This window comes from Cyanistes caeruleus, chromosome 5 (assembly GCF_971803275.1).
Source record: "Cyanistes caeruleus chromosome 5, bCyaCae1.hap1.1, whole genome shotgun sequence".
Classification (NCBI taxonomy): Eukaryota; Metazoa; Chordata; class Aves; order Passeriformes; family Paridae; genus Cyanistes; species Cyanistes caeruleus.
In genome coordinates this window covers 82,218,139-82,245,938 of record NC_141705.1, presented here as the reverse complement: position 1 = coordinate 82,245,938, position 27,800 = coordinate 82,218,139, and the positions used below count along the sequence as shown (strand labels likewise).

Sequence of the window (27,800 nt, the reverse complement as noted above, 5' to 3'; positions counted from 1 at the left end):
CAGGAGACCAGCAGCTGGCAGAGGTTGGTGACCAGGTAACACAGGTCAGGCTGCTTTTGCTTCCCTGAAATGCATGTTTTGGAAACAACTGGTGCAGAAAATAGTGTAGCACCTGCCATAAAGAAATGCCAAAGCCTTCCCATGTTCAGACCGTGCAGCACATGGCTGTTCCTGGAAACCCATGGTGGAAAGGGTGTACATGAAGGGACCTGCACTGCCTGGTCTGGATAGGGTGTGTAAGGCTCTGCTGTTAGCACATCCTCATCAGAAAGAACTGCTCCTGCTCTTTTCTCCTGGTGCTCTCTGCAGCTCAGCATCTCTTTCTGTTCCTCTGTATCATTGTGAACACACGCAACAAGGAAAGGAGGAATCTGTCATGGATTTCCCTTCTTGCTGGCAGCAGCTGCTGGCTTTGTCAGAGACCCTGTGCCAAGGGTCTGAATGCTGTGCAGAGAGCAAAACCACCCTGGATTTGTGATATCCCAGTCACAACAGGACAAGAAAAGATTCCTAAGAGCTAAGAATAAATCTGATTTTCATGACACAGCCAAGAACGCAGACAAGTGAATAGCTGCAATTGACAGCAATAGTTATCACCAGGCACATCTGCTACCGCCAGGAAGACAGACCACTGGGATGGTGCAACAAAGTAATCCACAAAACAGGTTTTCTAATTGGGAAAGGCACTTTGAACAAGATTTTTTACAACCTGTTTGTAACCAGTTAGTCTGTCCCCTGAACTCCTTACCCTCACCTTGTTATCTCTTCATTCATTTCTTGCAATTTTAAACATTTTGAAGTTGCATCCCAAAGAAATAATTTCCTAAATGTAACACTGCAGAGAATGGCAACAAGAAGTATGTTGCAGAGTGCCATCTTTTGGAAGGAGTGCCATTGTCCAGGTCTGGCTGCCAGATGAACAGGTCCCTTCCAGGGTAAGGCCCCAGCAGCACTCAGATGCCTTTTGCTTTCCTGAATTGAGGCTGTGCTCATGCATCACCCCCAGGGAAGGAGGAAGGGAGGAAATGTCCCTGCCAGACCAACTCTGCACCAGCTTCCCATACCCAGCCAAGCCACAAGGCTTGCTGACACCACAGCTGCTCCTTGTCCCTGCCAGAGCTGGGGACGGGCTCCAGCAGCCATGGGGTGGTCAAGGCACCAGCAGCTCCCTCAGGGGGCACTGCTGCCAGGGCTGCTAAAACTGATTTCCCCAGTGCAAGCTGCAGTGAGAGTACTCGGTACTGCACACCAGCTCTACTGTAGCCTCAGAATGGCCAAGTGAAGCTTTGTTCTGGACATCCTTGACTCCAGGCCCCAGCCTGTAACTATTAGTTATGCCTGTGAGTCTGGGTCTTCTTCAAATTAGCTGTTGATTAAGGCCTGACTTCATTTAACTTTCTTGGGCCACTCTTAAAAATAAACAGGCACAGAAGACTGCAGTCTTCCAAAGAACAAAAACTGAACCCTCATCCCTCCCTACTCAGGTGGTGAGAGCCTCACTCTGTGGTGCATCCTTACCTTCATCTGCCAGAGCAGACTGATTGTAGATGCTCCTATGGATACTAAGAAGTACATTTTTTAATTAGGACAAGAGAATTAAATGAGGACAAAGGAGACATATTCCCTTTATTACCAAAAAAAAAAAAATATTTGATGCATTTACCATTCTCTGTTTTCTTTTAAAATTTCATCTTTTATTTACTCATAAAGAGCCAATAAGTTATATAAATCAGAGTAGTTTTCATTTCCTTACTGAAGTAGTCAATAAGATTTTAACTTAGATTTATGCTGACTCAGTAGCACTTTAGATCTTGGAATGCACTGGTCTTTGTTTTCCACAGCAATTCTTCACCTCAAGGCTACGTTTCCTGCACAGCTTCCCATGACAACTCTCCCATGGCAGTAGCAGAGCACTGTGGTTCCAGGAGGTTCTGAGAGCAGGTGGGGCAGTGTCCAGGCACACACATCTGTGTGCAGGGCCCCTGGCACCCCCAGAACCCTTCTGCCTCCCCCCCACCGCTCTCGAGAGGAAGCCACAAACTACACTGAAGCTCCATGCTGAAGGCAGGGGCAATGACTCCATGTGACAGATGTTAAACCAAATACTTTTGTATTTAATTATGTTAAGAGCTCAAGGAAGTTAAAACCGTAGACAAATGAACAGATCTGTCAATGACAATGAACCAAGGCAGCATCATTGTCATTCCCTGCTTTAAACAGTGTCTGAAGCAACTTCTAAATAAGTACAACCTGGGATATTCATGTAGAACTGAAAGTGTGATTTTTGTTTGCTTTACCTAGTACAAAGGATTTTCCAACACTTGAGTAACTTTTAACTAGGCCCATGGTTGTCATTTCCCCATCTGCTTCCCACAAGCAGATGTTTTCCTTTGTACACCAGTAATAGATTTTTCCCCAAAAACAATGCAATCTAGTTTTCATGGTAACACACAACAGCTTTCTAGTCTTGCTCCTCTTCATCCCCGTCCTCATCTTCATCCCCTTGATCTCCAGATTCAGTATCATCTTCATCTTCAACCTGAAATACAAGATCTGTTGTGAGCAGTAATATCACTTATTCTGATCCAACCTTTAGAAGGCAAGACAAATTCTGAGTGCAAATAAGCATTGAAAGATAACTTGAAACAACTGTGCCACATCAATTAATCCTCATTAAATGCAACTGTCATCTTGCCATGGCCATAGTTCTTTACTTCTCTGCTGAAGATAGCTGACCACTGGGGACAACAGGCATTGGTCATCTTCCTTGGATGGCTGCCAGGCATTGAAAAAGGTAACTGATAGATTTAACTTCCCTCAGCTTATAGAAAGGGGCCTCTCCAGACTTGTTGGATCGAGTATTGCCATGCCCAGACCTGTCTCAGACCCAAGAAATCACTGGTCCATTCCTTCCCTTACCGGTACACCGAGGTCCTTCAATTTGATCTTGAGTGCAGATATTTTCTGATCCTGATCAGCCAAAAGCACCAGGAGATCATCCTGTTCTTTCTTGGATTCTGCAACTTCTCGCTGCAGTTTACTTTTCTCATCTTGCAATATAGCAACCGTGCTACTGGATGAGTCCAGGTGCTGCTTTAGTGCTTCCTTCTCCTCAGAAAGGGCTTTGACTTGACTCTGGCAACAGGGAAAATCCCACATCAAATCACAACACAAGCACAGGTAAAGCTGAAGCCCTGTATCCTTCAAACACTTTCTATACACAGCCTCTAGCAGCTCCAGCTGGTTGGTTCTTGTAGCTATGGTCCCACACACACACATCCTTCCACAACCTATTACAAACCACTGGATAAGGCAGGAACAACATTAACAGTGGTTACCTTCCACCCAGTCCAACTGGACTGGCTGTGTCAGAGTAAAGCTACACCCTAGACTGTCCTTACCAACTCCTTAAAGACACACAAGTTTTCATTTCCAAGTGAGAAATGAAGGAGACATCCAGCCTCCCTTCCAGAGCCCCAAACACTAAGGCTGCTGAGGAAACAAACCACTCCCAGCAGCCCTGGCTACTGCAGAATCCTCCTAATTGAAGGCTGAGTTATCTGATGGTTTGGTTTGGTGCTCACCCACTACCCACCTTCAGTTCTTTGATTTCTTGCTCCAGTCGTGCCTCCAGTTCTGAGCTCATTGCTGCTGTTGTGTCTCCTAACGCAGGATCTGCAGTCGCCTTCTGTGGACAAGGAATTCCCTCTCAGTGCTGCACATACTGAGACAGCAAGCTGAGACATTACACAGTCAGTTCTGTAAAAGCATATTCCCTTTACACAGCACAGCCATGGTGATTACACAGACCCCATGCTGCCAGGCATCAGCCAACACATCTGGGCTTCCTCGGGTCCCAGACTGCACACACCAAGAAGAACACCAAGTGAAACCTTCATTCCACAGCAGCTGCACTTGAATGACTTGTAGGGCTTTTTTCTAGGCAGACCCTATTACAGGCATCCACCCTTGCTCTGATACTTCTGAAGCACCGCACAAGTCTTTTTACTAGATTAAAGATCCAGTTCTCTGGGTAAGATTACTAAAAATAGCAACAGCTTCATCTCTGTGAGCCCTACACTAAGTTATTTCCAAAATGTGGCAGCTGCCTGTCAGCTACAACTGCCACATGGCACAAGCTTGAGACTGACGCCTCTCCACTCAGAGCACACTTAAGGCAGTCCTCCAAGCAAGGGAGGCAGCAGGAGGCAGGATGGGTGTGAGGTGGCCTGACAGCTGGAGGGACATGGGGACACACCTGTGCCTCCAAAGGCACCATCACAAGCACACGTGGCCAGCACCTGTGCAATGGCATCTTCCCTCAGAGCAGCTGAGCCTGCCTCTGCAAGCACACGCACATGAAACACTCCTCTGTCAGGGTTGGGGGCCCCTAATCCTGAAGAATCATTTGTTAGCTCTGCAACACTTGGAGACAGCTTGTTCAGGTTCTGTAGCCCTACATTCCCTTCCTAAAGCTGGTTATTGGTTTGGAAGACAGTCACATTTATTTAGCCACAAGGCTTTACTGCCTCATCAGTTCAGTAGACAGCCAAGAAACCCTCTGCAGCATTTGGAGGCCTGCACAGGTGCCCCTGTCACTGGCCCTTCAACTAGATATCAATTTAAAAAATAGTACCCTCAACTGCTTGGAAGAATAAAGATCTCTCATGTGTATGGTATCACACAGCTGTGTCTCACAAAGGGTATTTACTTGAATTAGAGCATAAGCTTGAAGCAATAGTGCATCATTTTTTTAAAATACCAAGGGCCATGAGAGAGAACTAACTGGACCCACAGTCCCCTCTGTGCTCACAAAGGATTTGTCCAAGTAACTCATTACTTAGTTTGAAACCCTGTTGGAATCACTTGCTGATGTGTGCCCTCAAAATGAGCTTGCTTTAGGGAAGTAGCCACAGGCAGCAGCAGGAAGGCAAGTCTTGAAGATTTAGTTCCCATAGAAAAGAAACAAGTTATTCACCAGTACCATTACTTGTAGCTTTTGATTCTCCATCTGAAGCTTAGAGATTTCCGCAGACTGTAGTTGTATCTGACTCCTGAGCATTTCCAACTCCTTTGGGAAACAGAGACAAAGCTTTTCAGTTCATTTCATAGAGGAATATATTCACATGAAATTTTCCCTGAGGTTAAATGCTCCCACACTAACTGCTTCAAACTAGCAAATGTAACAGGAGAGCTGCCTCTCAGTAAAACCGCAACAGCTCTGGCCTTAAACAACAAGGCAGCAACATGCAGCATTGTCCACCCTGCTCTTACAAACCCTTCTCTGTGCAGTGCCCAACCAAGGCACCTGCCTGAGCCTCAGTCACTTTTACAGAGGTGTTTCACAGCACTTGCACTCCCATCAGTGTCCTCTATGCTCTGCCCTCCTGCTGCAGAAACCCAGGGTGACCTATTAATCCAGGCACCATTCGTTCTCCAAACAGAGAACTCTGCCAGGTGGTTTTCTGAGCAACAGCTACCTTGGAAGAACTGAATCTCCAGTTATTTATTCTGTGCTGTACATTTAATACCTGGAAACCGTCATGTCAACATCTAAACATGCATTTTGTACTGGATAAACACATTTTGCAAGCCAGTTCAAGTGTCTTCCTCTGGCTCAAACCTGCTTAGTGAAAACAACAGATTCATTTTTATACACATAACCTCGATGTTCCAAGATTAGGACTATCATCACAAAGATACTTGATGACAAACAGCAACACTGAGGAATCAGTGTTCCTCCCTGAAGAGTAAAGCTCCCTTCCCACCCCAAGCTACCCCTGTTCACACCAGCTCTGCTGAAATACCACAAGTTCACCTTCTGTAGCTCATTATTGTGCTCCAAGCCACCAAATTTGTTTGTCTGTGAAGACTGCTCTGTAGTTCCCATTTCCAACTGGGAAGAATTCTGTAAGAAAACCAGGTAAACATCATCTTTAGGACTAGAATTCTAAATATAGTCATGTTCAAAAAACCCCTTGCATTATCAGATTCCCAGCAGAGAAGCTGCAAGCAGGCTCAGCAATATAAACCAAAGCTCTCTGGGGAGAGCAGCTGTGGTGGGTGTGCAAGGACCTTGCACCAGTGCTAACACAGGAGCACCAAATCAACACAGCACCTACCACCCTGCCCTGTGACCAGGCACTAAGCTCCCAGCACATCTCTACCATTTTACCCCAGGCTCTGAAAACAGGCTAAAAGCCACTGATTCCACAGATTCTTCTTGGCAAGAGCACGAGGCAGAGCAGGCTCTGCTCAAGCCATCTCCCACCATTCCCTATTTCCAGCATGCACTCAGGCAGGATGGCTTGGATGTCACCACAGTGAGGACATGCACAGCTTAAGGCAAGTTACACTTGAAAGCAGGAACTGGCAGCTGGATCAAGTTCTGCCGAGACAGCACTTACCAATTTTTCTATCACAGAATCCTTTTCCTTTAATTGCCCTTGCAGCAGCTCATGCTTATTTTTCCACTCTTCCAATTCCTCTTTCAATTTGCTCACTTCTTCTGTCTGAATGCCATTGATCTGAAATGTGTCACCATGGGAATTATGATGCTGGGTGTCCTTTCCTAAACAGCAAGAGGTTACAACCAAGGTCAAACAAGCACTTCTATAACTTAGTTTCCAGCACACCAATCCAAGGACTTGCTACCCATCCCACTCCTGCCCCACAAGGCAATACAAGTAATTAAGAACTCTCTCACTGTACTTAACAACTCTCTACATATAAAACAGAATAAACAATGAAGAGCTCTCATTTGCCATTCCTTCAGGTCTGTATGCAGCCTGCTGCTTCAGCCATTCCATTTATCCAAAATAAGGGCATGGACAAGTTCTCAAGGTAACTGATTCCTTACATGTTCATCGTGAGTAATCAGGAAAGTAGTTTGGGTATTTTTAATCATGTAATGTACACATTATCAGGCATTTTGACCTTGGGATTAGGAGAACATAGCACCTGATTTACACATTAAATTAGCAATTTCTCTCGTGACAGTAGCAGGTTTCATCTTGCACATCTGCCATACCATCTTCCCCAGTTCACACTCGCATTCCAGACCCAAACTTGAGCCCACTCCAGGGCCCCTCTGGTCATGTTCTGACCCTGGATAGGCAGCAGCTGCTTTGCACTGACTCAACCCAAGGCAGAGGCAGCCTCTCCCAGCAGCTCCCATGGCAAAGTGTGAGCTCTTACACCCAACAGGGCTGTGCCTGCTGGAGCTCTGCTGCAGCTTGCCAGTCATCACTACATCTTTGCACAAGCCAGATGATCTTATATTGTCACTCATGAAGCCTACCTAGCTGTACTTTCAGGAGATTATATTGGTCCTTATGCTGTTGGATCTGAGACACTTGCTGTGTGACTGTAGCCTGGAGCTGTTCATTTTGAGATGTTAAAGTGTTGATTCGTTGTTTCAGTTCTTCAAGCTCCTGGTCCTGTGCAAGAAAAAAAAGGCAGCATGTTATGTACAGACAGTAGTCATGTAAGTAGTTATAGCAGCAACTATTGAATACAATTCTGTCAGGAGGGCAAAGGAAAGCAGCAAAACCTGAGCTCCACTGCTCAGTGCTGACCTGGGACAGATGAGCAGCAAAGCCCCCTGCAAACCTCGCTGGCTATGCCTAGGCAAAACACCTGGGAGAGACAGCAGCAGCCTGTCACACCAACAACAGGAGGGGAAAGGAGGGAAATTTGCTGATGGTAATTTTCATCTAGCATACCACAGCCTGCACTTGTTTAGTCTAATACTTCAGGAGTCTTGAAAGAAATCATGGTAGCTACAGACACCACGTGTTCAGTAAAGCCTCCAGTGGTTCCAAAGCATCCCTAATGTCTCCTGTACCTCATCATGCTTTGATTTCAGAACACAAAACACCTGCCTCAGTTTCCCATTCGCAGTTTCAATTAATTAGTTTGTTGCTCTACTTCTCCACCTAAGCTGCAGCAACCATACAAGTTATCTACCCCTGGAGGAAGGTTTTGAGAGTCCAATCCCAGCAGGTATAGCCAAACTTCACCAGCAAACCAAGTGTTCATTCAGCCCCATTTCATCTGCCATCAAAGTAAGAGCACAGAGCTAAGAATTGTATCTCTGAAGAGCTCCTCTTTTGAAATCATAGACTCCGACACAGGTAAGGGCATGTAGTCCAAGGGGAAAAAAAAGAAAAATACCTTAACCAGTGTTCCAAACACTGACATTTCAGCTGTTCCTTGACATGGGTGGTGTTAGAGGCATTTCTGCATTGCTAGATTCCTGGTTACTTCTTTGGAGCTAGGGGGATGGAAGTGCCCCGCAGTGGCTCCAAAAGACAAAACTGACAGCTTTGGGAGGCACTTGTGTGGTCCAGCTGCCTCTTACCTGCTCTCTGATGACTTTTTTGTAGTGAGTCACAATGTTGTCATGCTGTTCCAATGTCTTCTTGACCTCCTCTTCCTTTTTATCTTCCTCACTGGACTTGTAAATTGCTTTACTTATGACACCTGTCAAGAACAATTTCTGTCAACTAGAGCCCAGTTCACATCTCTGTCCTCAAAGCAGTCTCACAGCTTGAGTTCGTCACATTACAAACTCAACCTGCACATTAAAAAAGGAATTGTCACAAAGGCTTAACAGAAATGGTGACCTTACTGCAGTTTGAACATTCACTGCTTTTCTCTGTTTCAGACAAGTAAATGGGTGCTTGGAGTACTTGCTATAAAAAGAAGCTGTGTTCTACTTGCACTGTGGCTCCACTACAGCCCAAATCATTTTGCAAGCAAGTGAAAGACAGGACTGCAAGAGCAACACGGAGATGAAACTGCTTGGGTAAATCTATCTTTAGTTTTTTCTTTCTCTAGACTGATTTAAGTTCAGAGCAATATTCATAAACATTGATGGTGAGATGTTAGATTGATGACAATCTGTGAAGCACAGACTAAAGCAAGTGTCCATTTCCTAACAGGCCAAGAATGTCAGCATTCACCTTTTTTCATTTATCAATTTGAAGCAGCAAATATCTGCATTATGCATTATGTACTTCAGCAAATGAAGCTTTTATGACCACTGTATGTGCTCAATACTTGAGTTTGCCTGTGAGTGCAGGTAAACAGCTCCTGGCCAGGGTGATAACTCACAGAATGTACTGATAACCGTTTCACCTAAGAGGATCAGGTAATCCAGCTAGAGTATTTTTACTTAACACTTAAAGTACAATTTGCAATACTTCCATGAGTAACTCAACATGTTTGGTAGCTCATCCATCAGTTTATGACAAAAACTAGAGAAATGAGTCTAACATCTCACCTTCCAATTCCTTTACCAGCTTTGTAAATTCATGGTCAAACATCATGTGGTCTGGGCTAGAGAAACTAGGCTGTGGTTTCTGAGCAGCTCTGGAATAAAGTTCATGCTTGCTAATGAACCCAAGCTTCTCAACAAAGTTCTCCCTGCCAATCCTCTTCTCAATCAGCTGCTTCAGCTTCTCTCTACAAGGAAGAGACAAATCAATGATAGTGCAGCAACTGGACAAGAAGAGAACCCGTCATTCTGTCAAGGTGGGTTCTGCAAATACAACTGTTAATATCCATCTCAAGTGTTAATCCCCCTACTGTCTCATTTAACAGGACTGTAGGGAAAAGTTCTGTGGAAGGTAGATGGTGCTTCAAGAGGCTTTGATTTCTCAATCATACTTACTTCCTGTAATTCTCAAGGGAATTATCATTGTAGTAGATGGAAATGCCAAGCAAAAGCGCACACAGGCCTTGGACCAGCTGCTCCTCTTCTCCAAGGTTTTCAGCTATCTGCCCTGTGAGCTACAACTCTTGATAAGGATATATTTATTGATTGGAGATATTTCATTATCACAACACATGTAACACTTCTCCCTGGATACATTCCCTTTTAATTGCACACAAACCCATGTTAGTCAGGAAGTAAGACAAAAGAGCTGACAAAAGCCTTGCACAGTTAACTCCTATTTTGAAGGGTTTGGGTGATCAGTGGCTTCCCATAAATTTCTCAGTAGCTTGTGTTGTTAACAGTAAACCCGAGAGATTCACTTGTTCCAAAGCACACCTGCACTGTAGATAAGGATGCCAGTTTAGCTTTATGTGCTCATGTCCTTGACTAGCTTTTTCCTGAAAAACAAGCACAGAAATTAAGCACAAAGACTTCTTCTTGCCTCCTAAGTTGAACTGACACTAAAAATACCAGCAGGCTTGTGCTGCACTACAAGCTGACTTGGCAGACAGTTTTCCACACTGCTTTGGCACGTGCACCTTACACACAGGTGAGTGTAGGCAGAGCACTGGCAACAAGAGGCCGACGTCTCGTGGGCCAGCACACTTTGTGTTGTGTAGGCAAACATTCCATCTGAACACAAATAACCCAAGGGGTGTCCAAGCAAGGGGCTCCACAAGCAGGTCAAGGATACGAAAGGCACATTGGCTGGGTTGTGAAGGAAGTGGGTGACAGCAATGGAGCAGTTGCTCAGCCAAGTACACAGCAGCATCAGTAGTCCAACCCTGGTCTGTACTTTGCTGCCCTGTGAAGAATAAACACCTCCATCATTACCTTTCCACAGAGAGGACTGAAAAACGAACCCAAGCTGTATTGGATCAGAACTCACCTACTTCCACCTTATCCTTTTATAAACTACAAGTCACGTCTTTCCAAACAGCCGTTCGTTAGTTATACTGAACGGCTGTAGTGCTCGGATAAAACAAGGATCAAACCATTCATGTTCAGTTGTTCTCAGAGCAAACCAGCAAGCAACACAGGTGTGAAATATTACTCAATGCAAATCATCACGTGTTAGTTCTGCATTTTTAATACAAGGGTGACATGAAGGAACATACAAAATCCCTTAACAAGAAGGAACAAGGTGTGCATTTAGTCATGTAAGGATTTCTGGGAACAGATGTGTCACCAAGACCTACCCTGCTGACTTAAAACTGCCAGGTGTTCCTGGTAGTATTTTCTTAGCTAAATAACAATAATCCTGTAGTGGTCTTTGGTTTAGACAATACACACATTACGTCAGTCAGGCAAATGCTAACTGCAGCATTTTATTTTGGTTAGACAAAATTCCTTTTCATCTCCAAGTGGACTCTTACCAATTGTGTCTCTGCTGCAGGTATTTGGGCCCAGCTGAGCTAGCACAAGCTCCTATCTCTTCCAACAGTCAGCATTCAGATGGCAACCAAGCTAACTGCTCCCTCCCCATTTACACACACTGGCTCTATAGTTGTCCCAGCAGGATTTGCCAGCCCACACACACTGGCAATAATCCCTGTAATAGCAGTGGCCCTGCAGCACATGGCCATAGGCAGCCTTCTCCAGCCTTGGTACCAGTGGCCTTTCTCTCCTGAGAAACACGGAGCTACTCCTGCTGGTGCAGCCCAACACTTCAGCACAGCCATATGCTGGGAGCAGCTGACAACCACATTCTTCTCAATGCTGTTCAGAGGCCAGATTGATGTGTCCTGCCTAAGGATTGCCACAAAGCCCAAAACATCCTCTCTAGAAACCGGCTGTTTTCTAGACATACCATGGTAACACCTACTCTGACAGATGACAGCTCCCCATGGCTGCTGTTCCACTGCTCAGAGCTGGAAACAGTCCTGAGCTGTGATCAACAGGGTAAAACACAAGACAGCTCCACAGCAGAAATACTTGGTTTTCTGCCACCACTAACCAACTCAGCTGTGGTTTAGGTAACAGCCTGGAAATCAAATGACTCTTCAGGGGTCACCTGCTCATAAGGAGATGCCTACTATTCACAATCAGGCAGGAAGGCAGGCTGAACAGTTCCTCCTCTAGCAGTCAGGACAGCAGCAGCATATCCCCACTCTGATGGTACCAGCTGTTTGCTACAGCTTTTAGAAAACACTATTTCTAACAGTTTATGTCTTCCTCCCAAGAAATCCCACCTATGAAGTGAACAGATGGTCCATTAGTCTGCCCCCCAAGAAAGAAAGCACCCGTGCTGCCCAAGATACGTATCCCACAGTTTTGGGGAGCACCCCCAGAGATACCCCTGGAGGCACCAAGAGTTTGTTATGCCAGGGAAAACCCAAACCACTGCAACACAAAGCTGTAAGTGGAAACACATCAAAAAGCAGTTAAAGAAATCCTCCCCAGCAGACCCCAGACAAGAGGGAAAGGCCTGCTTTTGGCAGGAAAATGCACAAGCTGTGCCAAAAAATACATACCCGTCTGTCGATCTTATCACCCTGCAAGTTACACACGTATTACTAGAGAAGCTTCAAGTGGAACATTTCAGAAACATCCCCCCATATCTGAGTCCCTTTTGTCATGTAGTGCTGAAGAATAGCAAGCATTTTCACTGACTCAAAGATACCTTACACAAAATGCCAGGAATAGGATAAAAATGAACACTGGCTATTTTTAGCTAAAGCAGGAGAAAAGTCATAGCAACAAATTACAGATTCCAGCCGTTATTTTCACTTGCAGCAAAGTCTAATTGCCAGCAGAGTTACCAACTCCCTACTAGTACATTGGCTTTTTCCCTGAACACTTCTCACACAGGTGAATGTCACACAAGGAGGCATGGGCCACGAGGTGAACTTCACTCACTTGACACAGGCCAAGCCACATTTTAACATGTTGAACAAGCTCAAAAAGTGTCTTTGTATAGCAAAGCCAGCTGTCAGCACATGACAGCCTGTTCTCTTCATGATGTTTCCAGTTGGAAGGTTCAGGTTAAATACCAAGCAGGCACTTCTTCAGAGAAAAAGCCCAATGTGAGCAGGGACTCTGCCAGTCAGCCTTGTGCTTGAAATCAAGTTTAAGGCCTGGATGCTTTGGGGCCAACTTAGAACAGGCAGCCTCAAGCAGCAATCCTGATGGAAAACCAAGATTTGCTGCTATCCTCCCCTTGAAGGAGCTTTAAACAAAGCTAAAAAACCAGCCTGCAGAAGAGAATCCTCCTCCTCCTCCCGCAGCCCCCCCTGCGTCCCCGGGCGAGGCGGCGGCGATGCCGTACCTGCGAGAGGATGTTGGTGCACTGCTGCAGCAGCGACACGGGCGGGTTGCCGATGCTGGTGGCCAGCTGGACCCGCAGCAGCTGCTCCTTGAGAGTGGCATTTTCCTGCAGGGCGTGGGCCAGGGCCACGGCAGCGCACCAGTTGGACAGAGAGTCGGTGGAGAAGAGGCCCCCGCACAGCAGCTGACCCGCCGACACAGAGTTACCTGTAGCTACCAGAGCGGCCAACAGGGAGATTAAAGCAAGCCACTGAACTGGCAAAATATTTAACACAGCTAAACCAAGAAAACCCAAACTGATGAGGTGTTAGCCAAATGGCCCTGCCCAGAGCAGCCACAGAACAGCAGGTACATGTTTTTTCACGAGACACCAGGTGGTGCAGTGAACAGGTGCTAGCTCACAACTCACTGCAGAGATGGTGGCCTGGCCTACCGTCAATAGTGGATGGCAGCAGCGTCGAGACAATTTCTCCTTGTCCTTTTTGGTTCTTGTACAGAAAGCACTGGAAGCAGTAGAGAACAGCACAGCGTAGCACAAAGGGCTGCCTCTCGTTTACCATGGACATGAGCAGCACTACAATTGCAGGCCTGGTGGGAAAGCAAGGAAGAATTGAGAACTGCACAGTGAACGCAAACACCTGCAGGTACACACAAAATGGATGTATTCCACAGTAAGGAAAAATACTGTGGCCTACCACTGCATCCATTACGTTTTCAAGCAAGGGCATTAAAACCCAAGGTGTTCAGAGTTTCAAAGTTTTTCAGTTATTTATACACAGAACAAGAAATTGATTATCCATCTGCCTTGCCTCTAAATCTTCTTGGGGACTGTCCTCTGCCTGACAGCAGCAGCTCATCCCAATTGAAGAATTTCTCAGGCACTGCTCGTTTGTTTTTCAGGTGCCACAGAACAGCAGTTCTAGACCACATCTCACTGCAGACACACCTGACACCTTAATGCTGGATCCAACACACCCCACACGAATCAACTTCCATCTGTTACTCGGCACCATAATCCCGAGTGTGGAACTTAAAAATCCTTTGGATTGCCCAAACTAATACCTTATCACCAACCAGAGGTCACACATTATCTTCCCCTACCTTGGTGGATTAGAAGGTGCATTTACAGAGGCAAAGTAGTCTTGATTTGTCTGGCATCCTCGGATGACCTCTGATACAGTATTAATGGTCTAGGGAAAGGGCAGAGAAAGAAGTTAAATCCATGTTTAAATCTGAGCCATGGTCTGCCACCCTAGATCTTATAAAACTCTTCCAGTTTACCCTGACAGGTCACTACTGAAAAGCACATACACAGTCTCATCTCAGAGGCTTAAGTAAAACCAGTGTGCATGAAAAAGTCAAGGCATTTAACAGCTGTGAAAGATGCTGAGCAAAGGTTACAGGACACAAAGCTCAGTCACCTCCAGCTTCATTTTGGACGCCAGATCACTCTTCTTTATGACAGCACAATAACAGCTAAACTGGACATTTCTACAAAATGAAAAGGCAAAACCTTTTAAGAAATTAACAACTGGAATAGAGGAGTCCACACTCAATCCAAGCACATGATTTTATCAAGGGAAAAATCTCTCATCCTACCTTGCTGGCAGAGCTTTCTAAAGGCTAAAATCCCTCATCACTAGGAGCCTATCAAATTAGAATACTTGTAGACTCTCCCCAAAAATAAAACCAGCAATAAACCCACCCCTAAACTAGGAAAAGTCATTAATCAATTCAGCTGCACTGGGATATGCTGAAATCTAAAGGAACAAAAGAGGCAAATGCCAATTCCTTGGGGTTGCAGAAGACCAGGAATACACCCATGGAAATGACTGCTCCGTTTATGCTGCCCACACAGGATGCTGACATCTCTGGCACCTGAACTGGTTCTTTGAGCTGGTTATCCCTGCACACTGCCTGGCTATCACCCACAGGGCACTCCCACCCCTCCAACCACGGCCCCTCTTACTTCAGTGAGGATATCAGCAGGAACCCCAGTGGCCATGAGGATGGTGCAGAGCTGCTGCAGGAGCCCACAGTGGAACATGGCCTTCTGACAGCTGCTGGTGGCACCGGGAGGGTTGGTGGGGGACACCAGCACCCGAACCAGCTACAGAGAAGGAGACACTGCTGTGTGAACAGAGCCAGGCACCTTCCCAACACAAAACCCAACTCATTCACTGTTTCACCGTAAAGCACAACTGCTTCTTAAAATGGAGACAATGCACAGAATGTTTATCTCATCGCTACGGGCGGCTGCTTCATCTGCAGTTCTGTACCAGAGGATTCTTCACACAGAACACCCCTAAATATGTTTGTAGTTTAAACCTGTTACATCTCAGGTGACAACAAGTTAGGCAATATGCCAGCCATCACAGATTCACCTCTGGCAGGGTTTGTGCTGAAAGCAGCACAGCTCATGAGCACTCGTACCGAACTGTGAGCGCAAGCTGTGGCGCGACACTTGCCACGGCACGAGGGCTGGCACCCATAACAAGGAGCTGTAATGGCACCTTACCTGCAGCATCAGGTGAAGGTTTGTCACCTTCTGTGCAGACCACCCACAGTTGTCATCTCCAACTTCAAACCAAGGCTTCATACGCTGAATGTAAGAACCTTCCTTGAAGAAATTCTGATTGGAATTATTATTCTTCAACAGGTTCTGCAACAGGAGGAGACAGTCTTCCACCACAATGCCTGATGAGACAAAGCAGCACACGGTGAATCCCAATACCCACATGGGAACAAACGAGCTCCTGCATACACTGAGGATGTTCTAGATGGAACAGAGCACGTTTCTGAGCTCTTCATTCTTAACACACATTAGGTGTGGATCAGTAACTAGGAACCTTGTGAAACCAGAGCTGTTTTCCTTCCACAAGTCCAAAGCAAATTTCCAAAGCATGTACAGCTCATACCAGTTAAGTGGGTAAATGGGAAAAGCTGCCACCAAAACCTCACCAACACTTTGTATGCCCAAGTTCACCTGTTCCAGAATCAGACTACACTGTCCCTATCAAATGCCCTCAATGAAGTTCCTCCTGAAGTGCATTCTGATTCTGAGGCAGCAGCACTTCCTGGCTCACATATTCCTTCTCTACAATAACTGGCCACCATCTTCAATTTATTTCAAAGCTACTTTTTAGTTTTCCAATTCCACTTGGATAAAGGCTGCTCCTATCAGAGGAACAAATAAGGAGCACAGGGGAAAGTAGAGAAGACTTAGCACATGGGAATTTACATAACACGTCTTCTAAAAATATTGACTGCCTAAAAACAGCAGCTTTAAATCAAAGGTTTGCTGAATATTTCCATGCCAACATACCTGGAATTATATAGCTGGGAGAGAAGCAGTAGCTGCTCCTGCAGCCCACAGAAAGATCATGCAACAGCAACCTGTCATGGTGCTGAAACAGACTGTAGTAAACCCATCACATACTGCTAGTAAAAAAACTAAGCCCTCAAGTGCTGCATTGTTTTTTGCTCCTTCAAACATTCTTTTCCCCTCCCAACAGGTGACTGACTTATCAAGAAGCTGACCAGAAAACTCAAGTTGTTGGTGCAGCTGTAGGGACTCAGCAAGCTGTTACTTCCAGCCACTCCAAGAATCCAAGGATCTTGTGGGAGGAATGCAGATGCTTCACTCGGTAAGTGACAAATGCAGCACACCCATCTGACACTGCCATTCCAAGGAGACACATGCACAGGCCTAGGTCAAGCAAGAACACACTCAACTCATGCACACAGGCTCAGAGGAGTGACCTGATGTTTTAACTAAGCACTCCAGTTTTTCAAAACACACTAAAACACCTGGTCAATCTGGTTTTGCTTATTTTGTTACAACCAGTCTATGAACTGTGCCCCCTTTACCCACTGACCAGGCACCAACCGCCCACTGAGGCAAGCCTGGAAACATCAGCTCAGAGTTGCAGAAGCCCAAGGCTAAGTCTTCGACTCCACTGTACCTCCATCGCTGTTTCCTTCCTCTGTTATGATATCCAGAAGTCTCTCAAAGGCATTTTCAAAGGCCACAATCTTCTGTATGGCTGCGTTACTTTTGGTCAATTGCTGTAACAACAGGACTCCCTTGACAGGTGGAGGAGAAAAGAAACCAAAGCCAAGTTTTAACAGAACTCCATTGTTTTTCACAAGTCACGGCTCTTGGGAGGATGCTGAACCAGCAGCATGATCCTCAGCCAGGATCACAGGCACTGTCACTGCCACTCAGCACACACCCCCCAGGGACAGCAGGATCCCGACACAGAGTACAGAAGCTCTGGACTCACATCATTGCGGATCACCTCCCTGGAGTCCGCTAGCAAATCCATGAGGCGGGAAACACCTGCAAGAAACAGCACAAAAAAATAAACCAACGAGAAAAGGTGCAGCTTTTTCAAGCTGGAGGCCTTTAAAGCATCTTGCTCGAGGCTCCTCTAGGCCTCTGCCATGTCTGCTGAGCCAAGTGTATCAGCAGAGGATTGAAGCACTCACCCATGGGGCTGACCAGAATGATCTGCTGCACTTGAGGCCCTTGCTGCTTCAAGAGAGACGTCAGTAGCTTCACTCCAGGCCAGCGAACATGGAAATCAAATTCCTGAAAGGATGGAAAGGAGCATGGTTAAGTAGCCAACTCCTCAGTATTTAACTCAGGTACACTGACAGTTCCTTAACAGCGCTCAAAGCATGACATGGGAGCCATATGGGAAAAGCAGAATATCATGTTCTCTACCAAAGCTGGACTAGAAAGGAAAGGAAAAAAGAAGCCAGTATTGTGTTGTTCTCTCTCCCAAGCACAGTCTTATTCTTAGGTTGGGAACAAAATTTTAACAGCTCAAGGTAAAAAGGCCATCCATGAGGACAAAGCCATTGGAAAATGAGTTAAATAACATGCTACTGGAAAGCAGTCATCCTTTCCACTTGAACTGCATCTCAGACAAAACTGTCTCGTGATGATTTTATGATCATGTGAAAAATAATCCTTGCACAAGTGACAACCACTGCTGTCTGCTAAGCAATCATTTGTATTGTTTCCAATGAAGTAACTAAGCCCTCTTCTCAAACAACAGGATGAGAGAAAATGGCCACAAGGTGCACCAGGGCACGCTTAGATCAGCTATCCTGGGAAATTTCTTCATTCAAAAGGTGGTGGGGCATTGAAAAGGCTGCCCAGGGCAGCGGGGGAATCATCCCTGGACGGGTTCAGGAAACGTGCATGGTGAACACGGTGGTGCTGGGGTTAACAGCTGCACTTGATGATCCCAGAGACATTTTCCAACCTAAATGTTTCTGTGATTGTCTTCCACGTTTCCCTGCTTTAAAAGCTGCGCCAATGGTGCTCATCCAGGTCAGTCCTGACTCACCCCCAGCCCCACCTTCACTGGATCCTGGCACACCTCACCCCTGACACCAGCTCCACTAGGACAAAAGCATGGCTCTCCCCATGAGGGCAAGCACCACCCATCCCTCAGCAGCCTACACAGGACACACTCACCTCCACCAGAGTCAACAGCAGAGTGACATTTTCTTGCTGTTTAATGAATATCTCTGTGAACTGACTCCCCAGATCATCAACTTGTTTTGCTGAGTTTTCTTCTGTAACAGCGAAAAACAACATATTACCACACAACTGGAACAGCTTCAGCAGCTGTGATTTTTATTCTTAATGAAATAAGGCCATGGGTGACGATAAGATTGAGTCACTGTTACAAATGTTAATGGAATTATTTTCAAAACAAACACCAAAACAAGCTTTTCACAAAACAAAAACCCTACATTATTCTACAAGTAACTTTTGAATCTCAGCAGTTACATCCCCATATGGCTCCACTAATCCCAGAGGGCAGCCCCTCATGAGTACCCTATAGTGATGGGCAAAAGCAAGGTACATTTCACACCAAGAGCCTTGAAGTGTAGGGAATATAAATCATCTAAAGCCAATTGCCCCAAATAACTTAATTATTCTATTAGGTTTAGAAACAGAAAAAGACCTTAACATCAGTAAAGGGAAAGAAGAGTCACACAGATAAGCATCAAAACCTGTCAGTCTTGGAACCTGAATTGATTTCAAATATGCCAGAATTGAGTGCCATTCCATTCTCCACTCTACAGTTACACAGAATTGGGCCAGCACATTAATTGTCTTAAATTTCATGTATCCCTGTTGCATGAACAAAAAGCAAATACCAAAGTAACCCAAAAAATGGCCAAACCCCATGCAAGCAACATCCCAGCACCAGTGCTGTTTTTCTAGGCTGAGTGACAATTTACATAACTGTTCCACCGAACAGTGGTGTGTAGGTACTAGTGGTTGACATAATTAAGCGATGTCAGCTGAAAAACTGAGCAAGAGCAATTCTACTTCAAAGGCAAAGTGTTTGTTTTAATAGAAATAAACAGAAAATAAACAGTGAAGTAAGTAAATTTCTGACTAAATCCAGAAGTCTTTGGGTTTTCTCCTCCAAAAAACATTCTGCTCTAAATTTCCAGCTGCACAAACTACTGTATATTACAAAAAACATTAGAAGGCAAGACAGTGTGCAAAACCAGCTCTAGCCCAGGCACATAGCACCAAGCAGGACCTCAATCCTAGTGTGGCCTCCCTGAAGCTCAGGGTCTTGTCAAGAAGTCTGGGCCATTGCTGAACTGACATGCATTTATTTACAGGAATGAAGATTAAAAACTCCACACAAGTTCAGCTGCTGCACTTGCTGCTGTAAAATAAGAGGCAGCTCAGCTGGGAATCAATCACATGTGGGTAACACAATGTGTGGCTACAGGCCAAGGAGAGACAGCCCAGGAAACCTAAGCATTTTACTCCCAAAATTAAGTCAAAATACTTCACTTGGACTTTTCTATGAGCTGGAACTGACTATCTTGTCCCACCCTCAGCTGCAAATAGCGTTTGAACTCCCGATGCCAAGCACTGCCCTTGCACAAGCTGCAGGTGCTAAGGCAAAACCTGAGCAGCATACACAGCTCGTACAGCCTCTCTCAGGCTGCAGCTGGCTTTTCTTACTCCAGCTCATTCTTCTTCCATGAAAGGGCCAAATGATATTTTTTCAAGTACTTCTTTTGCCACGTTTAATAAAAAACCAAACAGGCAAAGGGGAACTATTTTCCACTTACACCAGAGATCTTGCAACGAGCCTTAAGTGTTCCTTAACCAACCAGTAATTGTTCCTTAAACCCACACATTCCCAGGGCCATCTCAAATCATGCCAGCAGCTTCCATCTAGTAAGATCAGCTCTTACCAATTCACTACCAAGCAGCACTGCCAACTAGAATTTAGTTTTAAAAAATAATATCAGTTTCAAAAAGAGAACATGCAAAGCATTAGTGGTAACTAAGGTAGGAGCCAATACTGCATTTTAACATGCATTGCTTAAAAGAGACACTGTGGAGAATGCTCATGTGCAGCTCATGCACTGCTGGCCAGCTGAACAGGAACTGTTCACAAACTGTGCTCCCTTCAAATCCCACCACTGTGGGGCTGCACGCCTTGGACATCCTCATCCAGAACTGACCATTCCTGCAGTCTCTGGGGTGTGCTGGCATTCAACATGCCAAGTCACAGGAGAAGTCAAATTGGAAACACACGTGAGCTCCAAAGAGTGAGGACAGAGCAGAGGGCAAAACACCTTCCCTGAGCTCCAGGGCAAGTTCCTGCAGTGTCCTTTTTAAACAAACGGCAGCAAGCGTTCCCTCCAGGAACAGCGACTAGGGCTAAAGCAAAGCACCAGATTTATATAAGGAAAGGTTCTTTTACCTTCAGAGTCATCTGTCAGTGCAGATAAAATAAAAAGAAACAAGAGACAGGTTTACCAACGGAACAGCTTTCCACACAGCACAACCAATTACAGCATAAGCTCAGGTTTCCAAAGCAGCCATCCCAGCTTCCTACAGCAGCTGGACTCCTGTGGGAAGTTCTTAAGGATGGGGTCAAACTGAAGCACCCCATTACCCTAACAGCCCTGGTCACCTCTCACACACACCTCCAGCTGGAAAATTCTTTGCTCTTAGGAAAAACTTGCCAATGCTTTTGTCCAGTCCATAATTAAGGCCTCTAGCACAAACATGAATTCACCAGCACTATGAAACTTGTTTCAAACCTTTTTAATCAACATGGGGAACTGCAGAAACATGGAAAAGAAAGGCAAGCACAATTTGAAACACGGTTTAGAAAAATATTCATTGGCCTTGGAGACCGGTTTAATGGCCTTCAAAACTTCATCAGGTAGGAGCAGCATGGATTTTCACAGCCCAGCTGCACAAAGACAAGTAGAATCTTTCTAAATTCTTCTCCACTGCCACAGCAGGGTTGAATAAGGTTTTCATACTTATATGTGGCACCTTCTCACAGGTACCTGAGATTTCACATCTCAACATCCTTCTTTACATCATGAGATAGTAACGTCTCATTTGACAACCACAGCCAGAACTGTCCTTTCCCAATAGCAAAGAAGGACTTGATTCTCGATTTACAAACTAGAAAAAAAGTTACCCCACTCCAACCTGGCTCCTGTTCAGAGAACAAAGTTTTCTTAAATTAATAAGCAAGAGATCCAGTGTTACTTTAATGCAAGCTGCACACTTCAGCATTATCCTAAGAGCTAGACACAGTAACAAAGCAGGTCTAGGTAAGCATTAGTAAATCACAGTATGACAGCTGATAACTTGAACAAAGCACCAAGGAAAGCAATGCCACAGTTAATACAACTATTACTACCAAGTGCTTACCTTGCTCCTCCTCTTCTAGGTCATTCGATATAACATTGTAGAGTGTGTCCAAAGCATAGCCAATTATTTCAGAATCTGAACTGCAAATGAAAGAACCACTTTTCTTTAATGACTTATTTCCAACTACCCTTACAACATTGCTCTTCTGCCCAGGCAGCTCCCTTTGCAGCACTAGGCCAAGTAAGAAGCACAGATTTATTGCAGCACCACATAACCATGAGCTATCTGCCCCCTGAACAGAGTCAAGCTCCTCTCGGTTCCATTCCCTCAGGTAGTCTGGTGAAACCAGATGACCACAGGACTCCTCACTGTAGGTATGCCTTGAATTTTCTGAGTCACTCCCTCCAACCTGGTCCTATACCAGCAGAAATTCCTAGGAATGCCTCAGACTTGCCACAAGACCACCCAGTGAAACAGCAGAGAAACTTGAGCATTTCCCAGGTAGGACCCTCCCAGCTACACTGGCAGACAGACCCAGAGCCAAACCTGGGTGCTCCAAGGGAAAGCAGCAGCTCTGGATTCTCACAGACAGGCAGCCTCCATGTCACCAAACCCACTAAACCTAATTATTGCAAGGTTTTGAACTTCAGCATCCCCAGGAAGCTGCAGGGAAGCCCAAAGCATTAGTTCACCTGCTCACACCCAGGCTCTTCTCTCAGGAAAGACCTGTTTATGCTGCATTGCCAAGGCTGAAACTCCTGTAAACCCTGTGCTACAATCAACACACAGCACAGGAGCTGATGGGGCAGAATACAACCATTTCTGCTGCTTGCTTTGTCTCTCTTGAACAAAAAAAAAAATAAAAGCAGTTGGTCAAAAAAAATTAAAAGGGAAAATAAAACCTAAAACCACCAAGTTGTGTTGAAGTGCAGATGGACAAAACTCACAGAATTTACATGAGTCTATCAAGCATTGGAAAAGAACACTGTCCAAAAAAATCTCTCACTCCAGCTTCTAAGTATTTACTCTCACTGATCTCCAAGGCATTCCAAGTAAGGCCTCCACACCAAAGATAAATTTGCATTTCATGAGGCTGCTAGGCAGGTTCAGAGCAGAGGCCTGAACAACCTTTCAGTCCATGGAAGCAGTCTCATCTAGCATGTATGATCACATCTCCAGCCTGCTTATCTTTTCCCTTGACTGTCATTTTAGCTCTCCAACACACTAAGTCTACGCTTTCCTTTTCACAGAAATGAAACAGAACCCCATCTAAAAAGAAATTCTTTCCTGGAAACTTGAAAAGCAAGGTTGCAGCTTGGTGGGTTTTTAAATGTCCCTTGTTAGGGAAACTACAGCACCTCCAAAAGAATATGCACATTTCATGTACACATGATTTAAAGCAGGCCTTGTTTCTCTGGTTGAAAGACAAGACATGACCAAATGAGGACAGCAGCATCTCACCTCTGCTGTTCAGTGCCTTGCCACCATCTGCTGTTCAGCACATCCCACATCTTAGTGATTATTCTGTTCATGCTGAAGCTGTCCAGCTCTAACACCATTGTAAAAATCAGTCAAGAAACAAAACTTCTCAGGCATCCATTAGAGGCTGTCTTAATGCAAGGCAACAATCCAGCAGAAGCCACCTCACCACACACCAAAAAATCAGCATCCCATGTCAATACACCCATCACACCAGGCTTTGGGGACAGCTGAGTGTGTGACCCCTTTATCTGCCAATTAATCAGTTCAACTGGTTTTGATTTCCTTTGGAAGAGTCCACAAAACCTCACCTCTACCATCACTGACACCCAACAGCAACACCAACTCCAACAGGTACCACCTACACTGATCACACACAGACACTACAACTCTCTCCAAGAAGGCACAGCACCCAGCACAGCTGATGTGCTGGCCCACCAAATACGAAACAGCAAATGACCCTAGGAACATCTCATCAAAGCCAGCACCTCTTCAGCTAAAAACCCAAAAGCCCCCCGTGTATTTATTCTTTTTTTTTTTTCAACTGCAGCCTGAGTCACACAAGATACTTATGCAGAACCCCAGCACGTACAAATTCCAAAGGATCAGCTGAAACCCAAAAAGCACTGAAAAGCCTCAGGTCCCTGCCCTAAAGGGTTCAGGTTGCATTCTCAACTGGATCAGCAGAGCCCCGCCTCCCTCCTCTGAAAGTTCAAATCTGCCCTCGGAGCAGATAAGTGGATGAAAGTAGGCTCCTTAACCCAGTTTTATAAAGGGCTTCCCCTGCACATCCATGACAGTTACTCCTATAACCTTCCCTTTCACTGTTTGCACCAGGTCAGACATTCAAATTTAACTACCCAGCCCACAGAATAGAAATAACACAGACTTGCCTAAACAGCAGCCTCCCAGCACCTTCCCAGCTGGTGGGACTGGCCAGGCAGGAAAAGCCTCCATCAGCAGCCCTGGGTTGAGCAGGGAAGAGTTTCATGTCCTACATCCATAACCAGAGCAGGAGGCCTCCTTCCCGACACTGAACTGCAGCTTTGCTAATCCTCCTCGGTACTGGCATCAAAGGACACTCTCCTCCTTGTGCTGGAGGCACAGCCAGGTATTCCACAGCCCTCTGACTGTCACAGATCAATTTACCAGCCTGATGTTCAAATCTGCACAGAGAGCCTATCCTCACCCATTTGCCTACCTAAACACCAAGTATCTAAATCCAAGGACTTAAGAGTATGTGTGGGCACTGTCAGGTAGAGCAGTGATTGCAAGGATGGATAACCAAGATACTCCAAACTCCAAGATTGCCTAAGTGTTACATTCTAGTCCACACAGAGCACTCAGACTCGTGCTGTCTGTCCCGGCAGCAGCCTCAGAGTCCTGCTCCCCTGTTTAACCCAACTTGGTTCCTAACACACACAAGCAAAAAACCACACCTGCTGACTGCACTGCTTTTCTCTTATCTCTGTCTCTGTCATCTCTTTGGACTCGCCTTTCTACAGCAGTGGAAAGACGCCCCCAAGAAGCATTAAGACATGCTTTGGCAGCACTTTAACCCTAAAGCTTGTCTTTCTGTCCCTCATCCCGATTCCTGCAATTCTGTTATTTTTACCTTCGAATAGGCTCTGAGGACATGAACCAGCAGACAAAGCCAAGGTGGCAGAGGAGTTGCCAGAAACCCTGCCCTCCCAGCTCTGCCAGTACAGGGCACAGTACAGGCCCTGCCTGCTGTGTCAGCAGCAGAGAAGGCTCCGGCCAGCAGCCCAGAGCAGCTGCAGGATGCTTACCGGTCCGTCTGGAGAACGTGGATCAGGTGCTCCATGGCTTGTATGCCCACCTCCAACCGGTACTTCTGTTCGGAGAAGAGACAAACACTTCATGGTCGAGCCCAAGCACCAAACAAAGCCTTTTTCACACTACCCGACAGAGCTACCTGAAATGCAGGCCGCCGCTGGGGAAGCCGGCTGCTTACCTTGGATAAGGACTTGAGAGCACGGACAGCATCCCTCCGGTCATCCAGTAACGTGGACGAAGCCACTCGGTCACACAGCTTCTGGATCTGGAAGGGTACGCACAACACGCGGGGTGAGCCGCTAGGGTAAGGCCCGGCAGGGGAGAGCCGCTCCTTCCCCGTCCCGGCGGGGGCAGCTCACGGCCCCGAGCGGGACCGGCCACCACCCGGGCCTGCCACGGGCAGCGCCGCAGCCGCCGCCCTCCCGGCTCCCCGGCCCCGCCGCAGCCCGGCCGCGTCCCCCGCTCACCGTGTCGGCTCCCGAGGGCTGCGGGCCGGCGCTGGGGCCGCCCATGACGCCCCGCAAGAAGTTCATGGCGGCTCGGGCCGGGCCGGCGCTGCCGCTCCCCCCGCGGAAGCGGCCGCCGCGCCTGCGCCGCCACGTGGCACCGCCGGGGCTGCGGGCGGAGCTCCGGGAGCGCCGGGAATGCCGCCCGGGAATGCCGCCCGGGCCGAGCCCCGGGCCCACAGCGGCCCCCAGCAGGTGGCTGTGGAGGCGGCTGACAGATTGGCTCGGCACAGCCCCGAAACACGGCTCCCCCCGCGGCTCGGGGGCTGCGCACCCACAACAATCCCTAGGCGAACGCTCAGCTCGGAATTCAGAAACCGCATTCACCGTCAGGGAAAAACAGCAAGGTGATAGCTTAACTACAAGCAGAAAATGTCCAAGCGCTTTTGAAACCGAGTCGACTCAGAGAGAGCCGGCAGCTTACCTAGGTAAGACTGATGGTTCAAGTGCAAGAGCAGAACACCACGAAGCACTTCAATTACTTCCCGATGCTGAATGCCCCCACCGCACGCTACTGCAACACATTCGGGATTCCTGCTGGGGAGCAACAGCCAGAAACCAGAACTTCAAACCCTTCAGGCACTGTACCCACACAGCAGCCTGATGCTCGCTTTTTGACGCTTACCGGTGGGCTTTGGCAGCGTTTGGCTTATACCACGTACCCAGTTAAAGCAATTTTAATTGTAACCGCAGCAAATGGGCACAGAAAGTGCTAAGACCATCAGTTCCAAAAGCTAGTTCATTGCTTTCTAGGGAGAAAACCCCTCTCACCTGACAATTTAAACCAAGAGCTTTGGGGATTTCACTTTCCTTATCCACTAAAGAACGAAATAAATCACCCAGCACGCAGCCAAGAGGGTTTTTACCTTGCTGGGCAGCCAAGAATCCTTCAGTCAGGTTTGGTCACCAAATAACGGGGTGGCTATAGCAACCATAGCCCTGTCAGCAGTTCCTTGATGTACAGGAGGGCAACTCCAGCCTGCAGGCAGCACACAGCCCCAGCTTCGCTCCAGCCTGGCTGAGCACAGCCGAGCATACCCGGGCTGTGCATCCCTGGCTCTGCCTCTCCCCTCAGCCTGCTGCTGCTGCTGCAAAACTGACCCGGAGCTCACTCACAATGGCCCCAGCTCGGAAATGCCCACGTTCTCTTACACCTCACTCGCAGCAAAACAAGTCTGAGAAAAGAAAAAACCGCTGCTCCTAAACCAAAGGTGTTTAGATATTCAAAACTCAGGAGAAATTCCCCCCCACTTCCCAACAGCGATGATCCAAGGCCCATCCTGGGCCAGTGCAAACACACAGCAGAACTCACCTGACATGCTCCAAGTTAGCATAAAGAGAACCTGGTCCTTAGCAAGAAAACAGGAAACTACATCAGGTCCTTCCACAACCCCAAATTTATTTCAGTATTTCCACCCTCACAGACACAGCCCTAAGAGAGCGAGCTGCTCCCAAAAGAGGTGTCTGATGCGCCCCAGCTGTCTTCTTGGAGACACAAAATACTACAAGGGGCAAATTCTGCCCCCCTGGAAAAGTTACCTGGCATTTAACCTGCAATCACGGGTAGCTTTTTATTTCAGCATAACTCAAAAACGTTTCTGTTTTAGTGAGAAGCTGTCAACTCCTGAGCAAAGGAGGGGGGTACAGCTCTTCGCAGAGCCCTGCCGTATCCCGACGCTGCCCGCACCGTGGCTCTCCAGGCTGGAGGCGCCATCGCCGAGAAACAGCTCCAGCGGCCAACACCAAGGAGAGTCAGGACCCCAACTCGCCCGGCCACGCTCCGCAAGAGACACCGGGGCCTTAAGAACACGGTAAGGCCCGGACACGCGGGGACCAACAGAGAAGGATGGGAACAGCCAGGGCCGGAGCCAAGAGCGGAGCCCGCTCTGCCGAGAGCTCCGCCCCCGCCGCCCCGGTACCTTCGGCCGCGCGCCGCGCCCCCGCTGCCGGGAAATACGCGCTCGCGCTTGACGTCACCGCGGCAGCCCGCCGCTGATTGGCCGAGAGCGCTCGGGGACGCCCCGCCCTTCCTTTGGCCGCCCCGCCCGTCGTCCCGCTCTGCGCAGGCGCGCGCGCGCACGCAGGCACGCACGGGAGCCGCGGCCGCCCGCCCTCCCCCGCCCGCCCGGCTGTGACACCGCCGCCGCCGCCGCGCCCCGCTCGCCCTGTGCTGCCCGTGCTGAGGGACGCGCCGCCCGAGGGACACGCTCGCCGCGACCGGCTCCGCGCAGCTCCCGGCGGCGAGGGCGAAAACGCGCCCCGGCCCCGCGCACCGAGACTTTTGTCCCTTAGGTGAGCGGCGTGGGGGGGCGGGGGGCAGGGTAGGCCCCGGCGCGAGCTCTGTTTGTGTGCG

General features: G+C 47.3%; 3 protein-coding genes across 46 annotated transcripts in view; 2 read left to right on the top strand and 1 right to left on the bottom strand.

Annotated features, from left to right (window-relative positions):
- AREG (amphiregulin) overlaps positions 1-8,809 on the top strand; it is a 74,532-nt gene extending 65,723 nt beyond the window's left edge. The window contains exon 7 of the transcript XR_015287361.1: positions 8,669-8,809. The gene's annotated coding sequence lies outside the window, so the exon portion shown is untranslated. The remainder of the gene's footprint in view (positions 1-8,668) is intronic.
- On the bottom strand, positions 1,602-27,416 carry USO1 (USO1 vesicle transport factor). 35 transcript variants are annotated; one of them, XM_086890894.1, is made up of 28 exons: positions 26,987-27,376; positions 26,760-26,796; positions 25,872-25,984; positions 25,120-25,206; positions 24,935-24,999; positions 21,726-21,805; positions 20,755-20,766; positions 18,480-18,580; positions 17,480-17,582; positions 17,275-17,330; positions 16,954-17,074; positions 15,507-15,685; positions 14,958-15,098; positions 14,090-14,178; positions 13,422-13,576; positions 12,990-13,201; positions 12,196-12,216; positions 10,416-10,526; positions 9,677-9,795; positions 9,287-9,468; positions 8,363-8,484; positions 7,301-7,439; positions 6,408-6,571; positions 5,819-5,908; positions 4,985-5,071; positions 3,596-3,688; positions 2,920-3,135; positions 1,602-2,539 (listed from the first exon to the last, which is right to left on the bottom strand). In XM_086890894.1, exons 5-28 carry the CDS (start codon positions 24,967-24,969, stop codon positions 2,462-2,464), a joined length of 2,706 nt encoding a protein of 901 aa, XP_086747020.1. In that variant the 5' UTR covers positions 24,970-24,999; positions 25,120-25,206; positions 25,872-25,984; positions 26,760-26,796; positions 26,987-27,376; the 3' UTR covers positions 1,602-2,461. The 35 variants fall into 35 exon arrangements, with proteins under 35 accessions (XP_086747020.1, XP_086747021.1, XP_086747025.1 ...); XM_086890895.1 differs by having other exon boundaries at positions 25,872-25,981; XM_086890899.1 differs by lacking the exon at positions 20,755-20,766 and having other exon boundaries at positions 25,872-25,981; positions 26,987-27,416.
- G3BP2 (G3BP stress granule assembly factor 2) overlaps positions 9,306-27,800 on the top strand; it is a 43,749-nt gene continuing 25,254 nt past the window's right edge. For 4 of the 10 annotated variants that reach the window (XM_086890925.1, XM_086890928.1, XM_086890919.1 and 1 more), the window contains exon 1: positions 27,372-27,739. The gene's annotated coding sequence lies outside the window, so the exon portion shown is untranslated. Of the gene's footprint in view, positions 9,538-15,647; positions 15,816-16,503; positions 16,636-25,552; positions 25,876-27,054; positions 27,259-27,371; positions 27,740-27,800 lie in introns of those variants that run through there. The other 6 variants (XM_086890920.1, XM_086890923.1, XM_086890927.1 and 3 more) reach the window with 4 other exon arrangements.

Bases quoted from the DNA above. Each gene is read 5' to 3' on its own strand.
- USO1 (XM_086890877.1), bottom strand. From the start codon at position 25,474: ATGAACTTCTTGCGGGGCGTCATGGGCGGCCCCAGCGCCGGCCCGCAG. The intron at 13,202-13,421 runs GTAGGCCAGGCC...CCGCTCTGGTAG, and splicing joins GCTGCCATCCACTATTGACG to CTACAGGTAACTCTGTGTCG. The intron at 5,072-5,818 runs GTGAACTTGTGG...TGTTTCCCAAAG, and splicing joins ACAATAATGAGCTACAGAAG to GAGTTGGAAATGCTCAGGAG.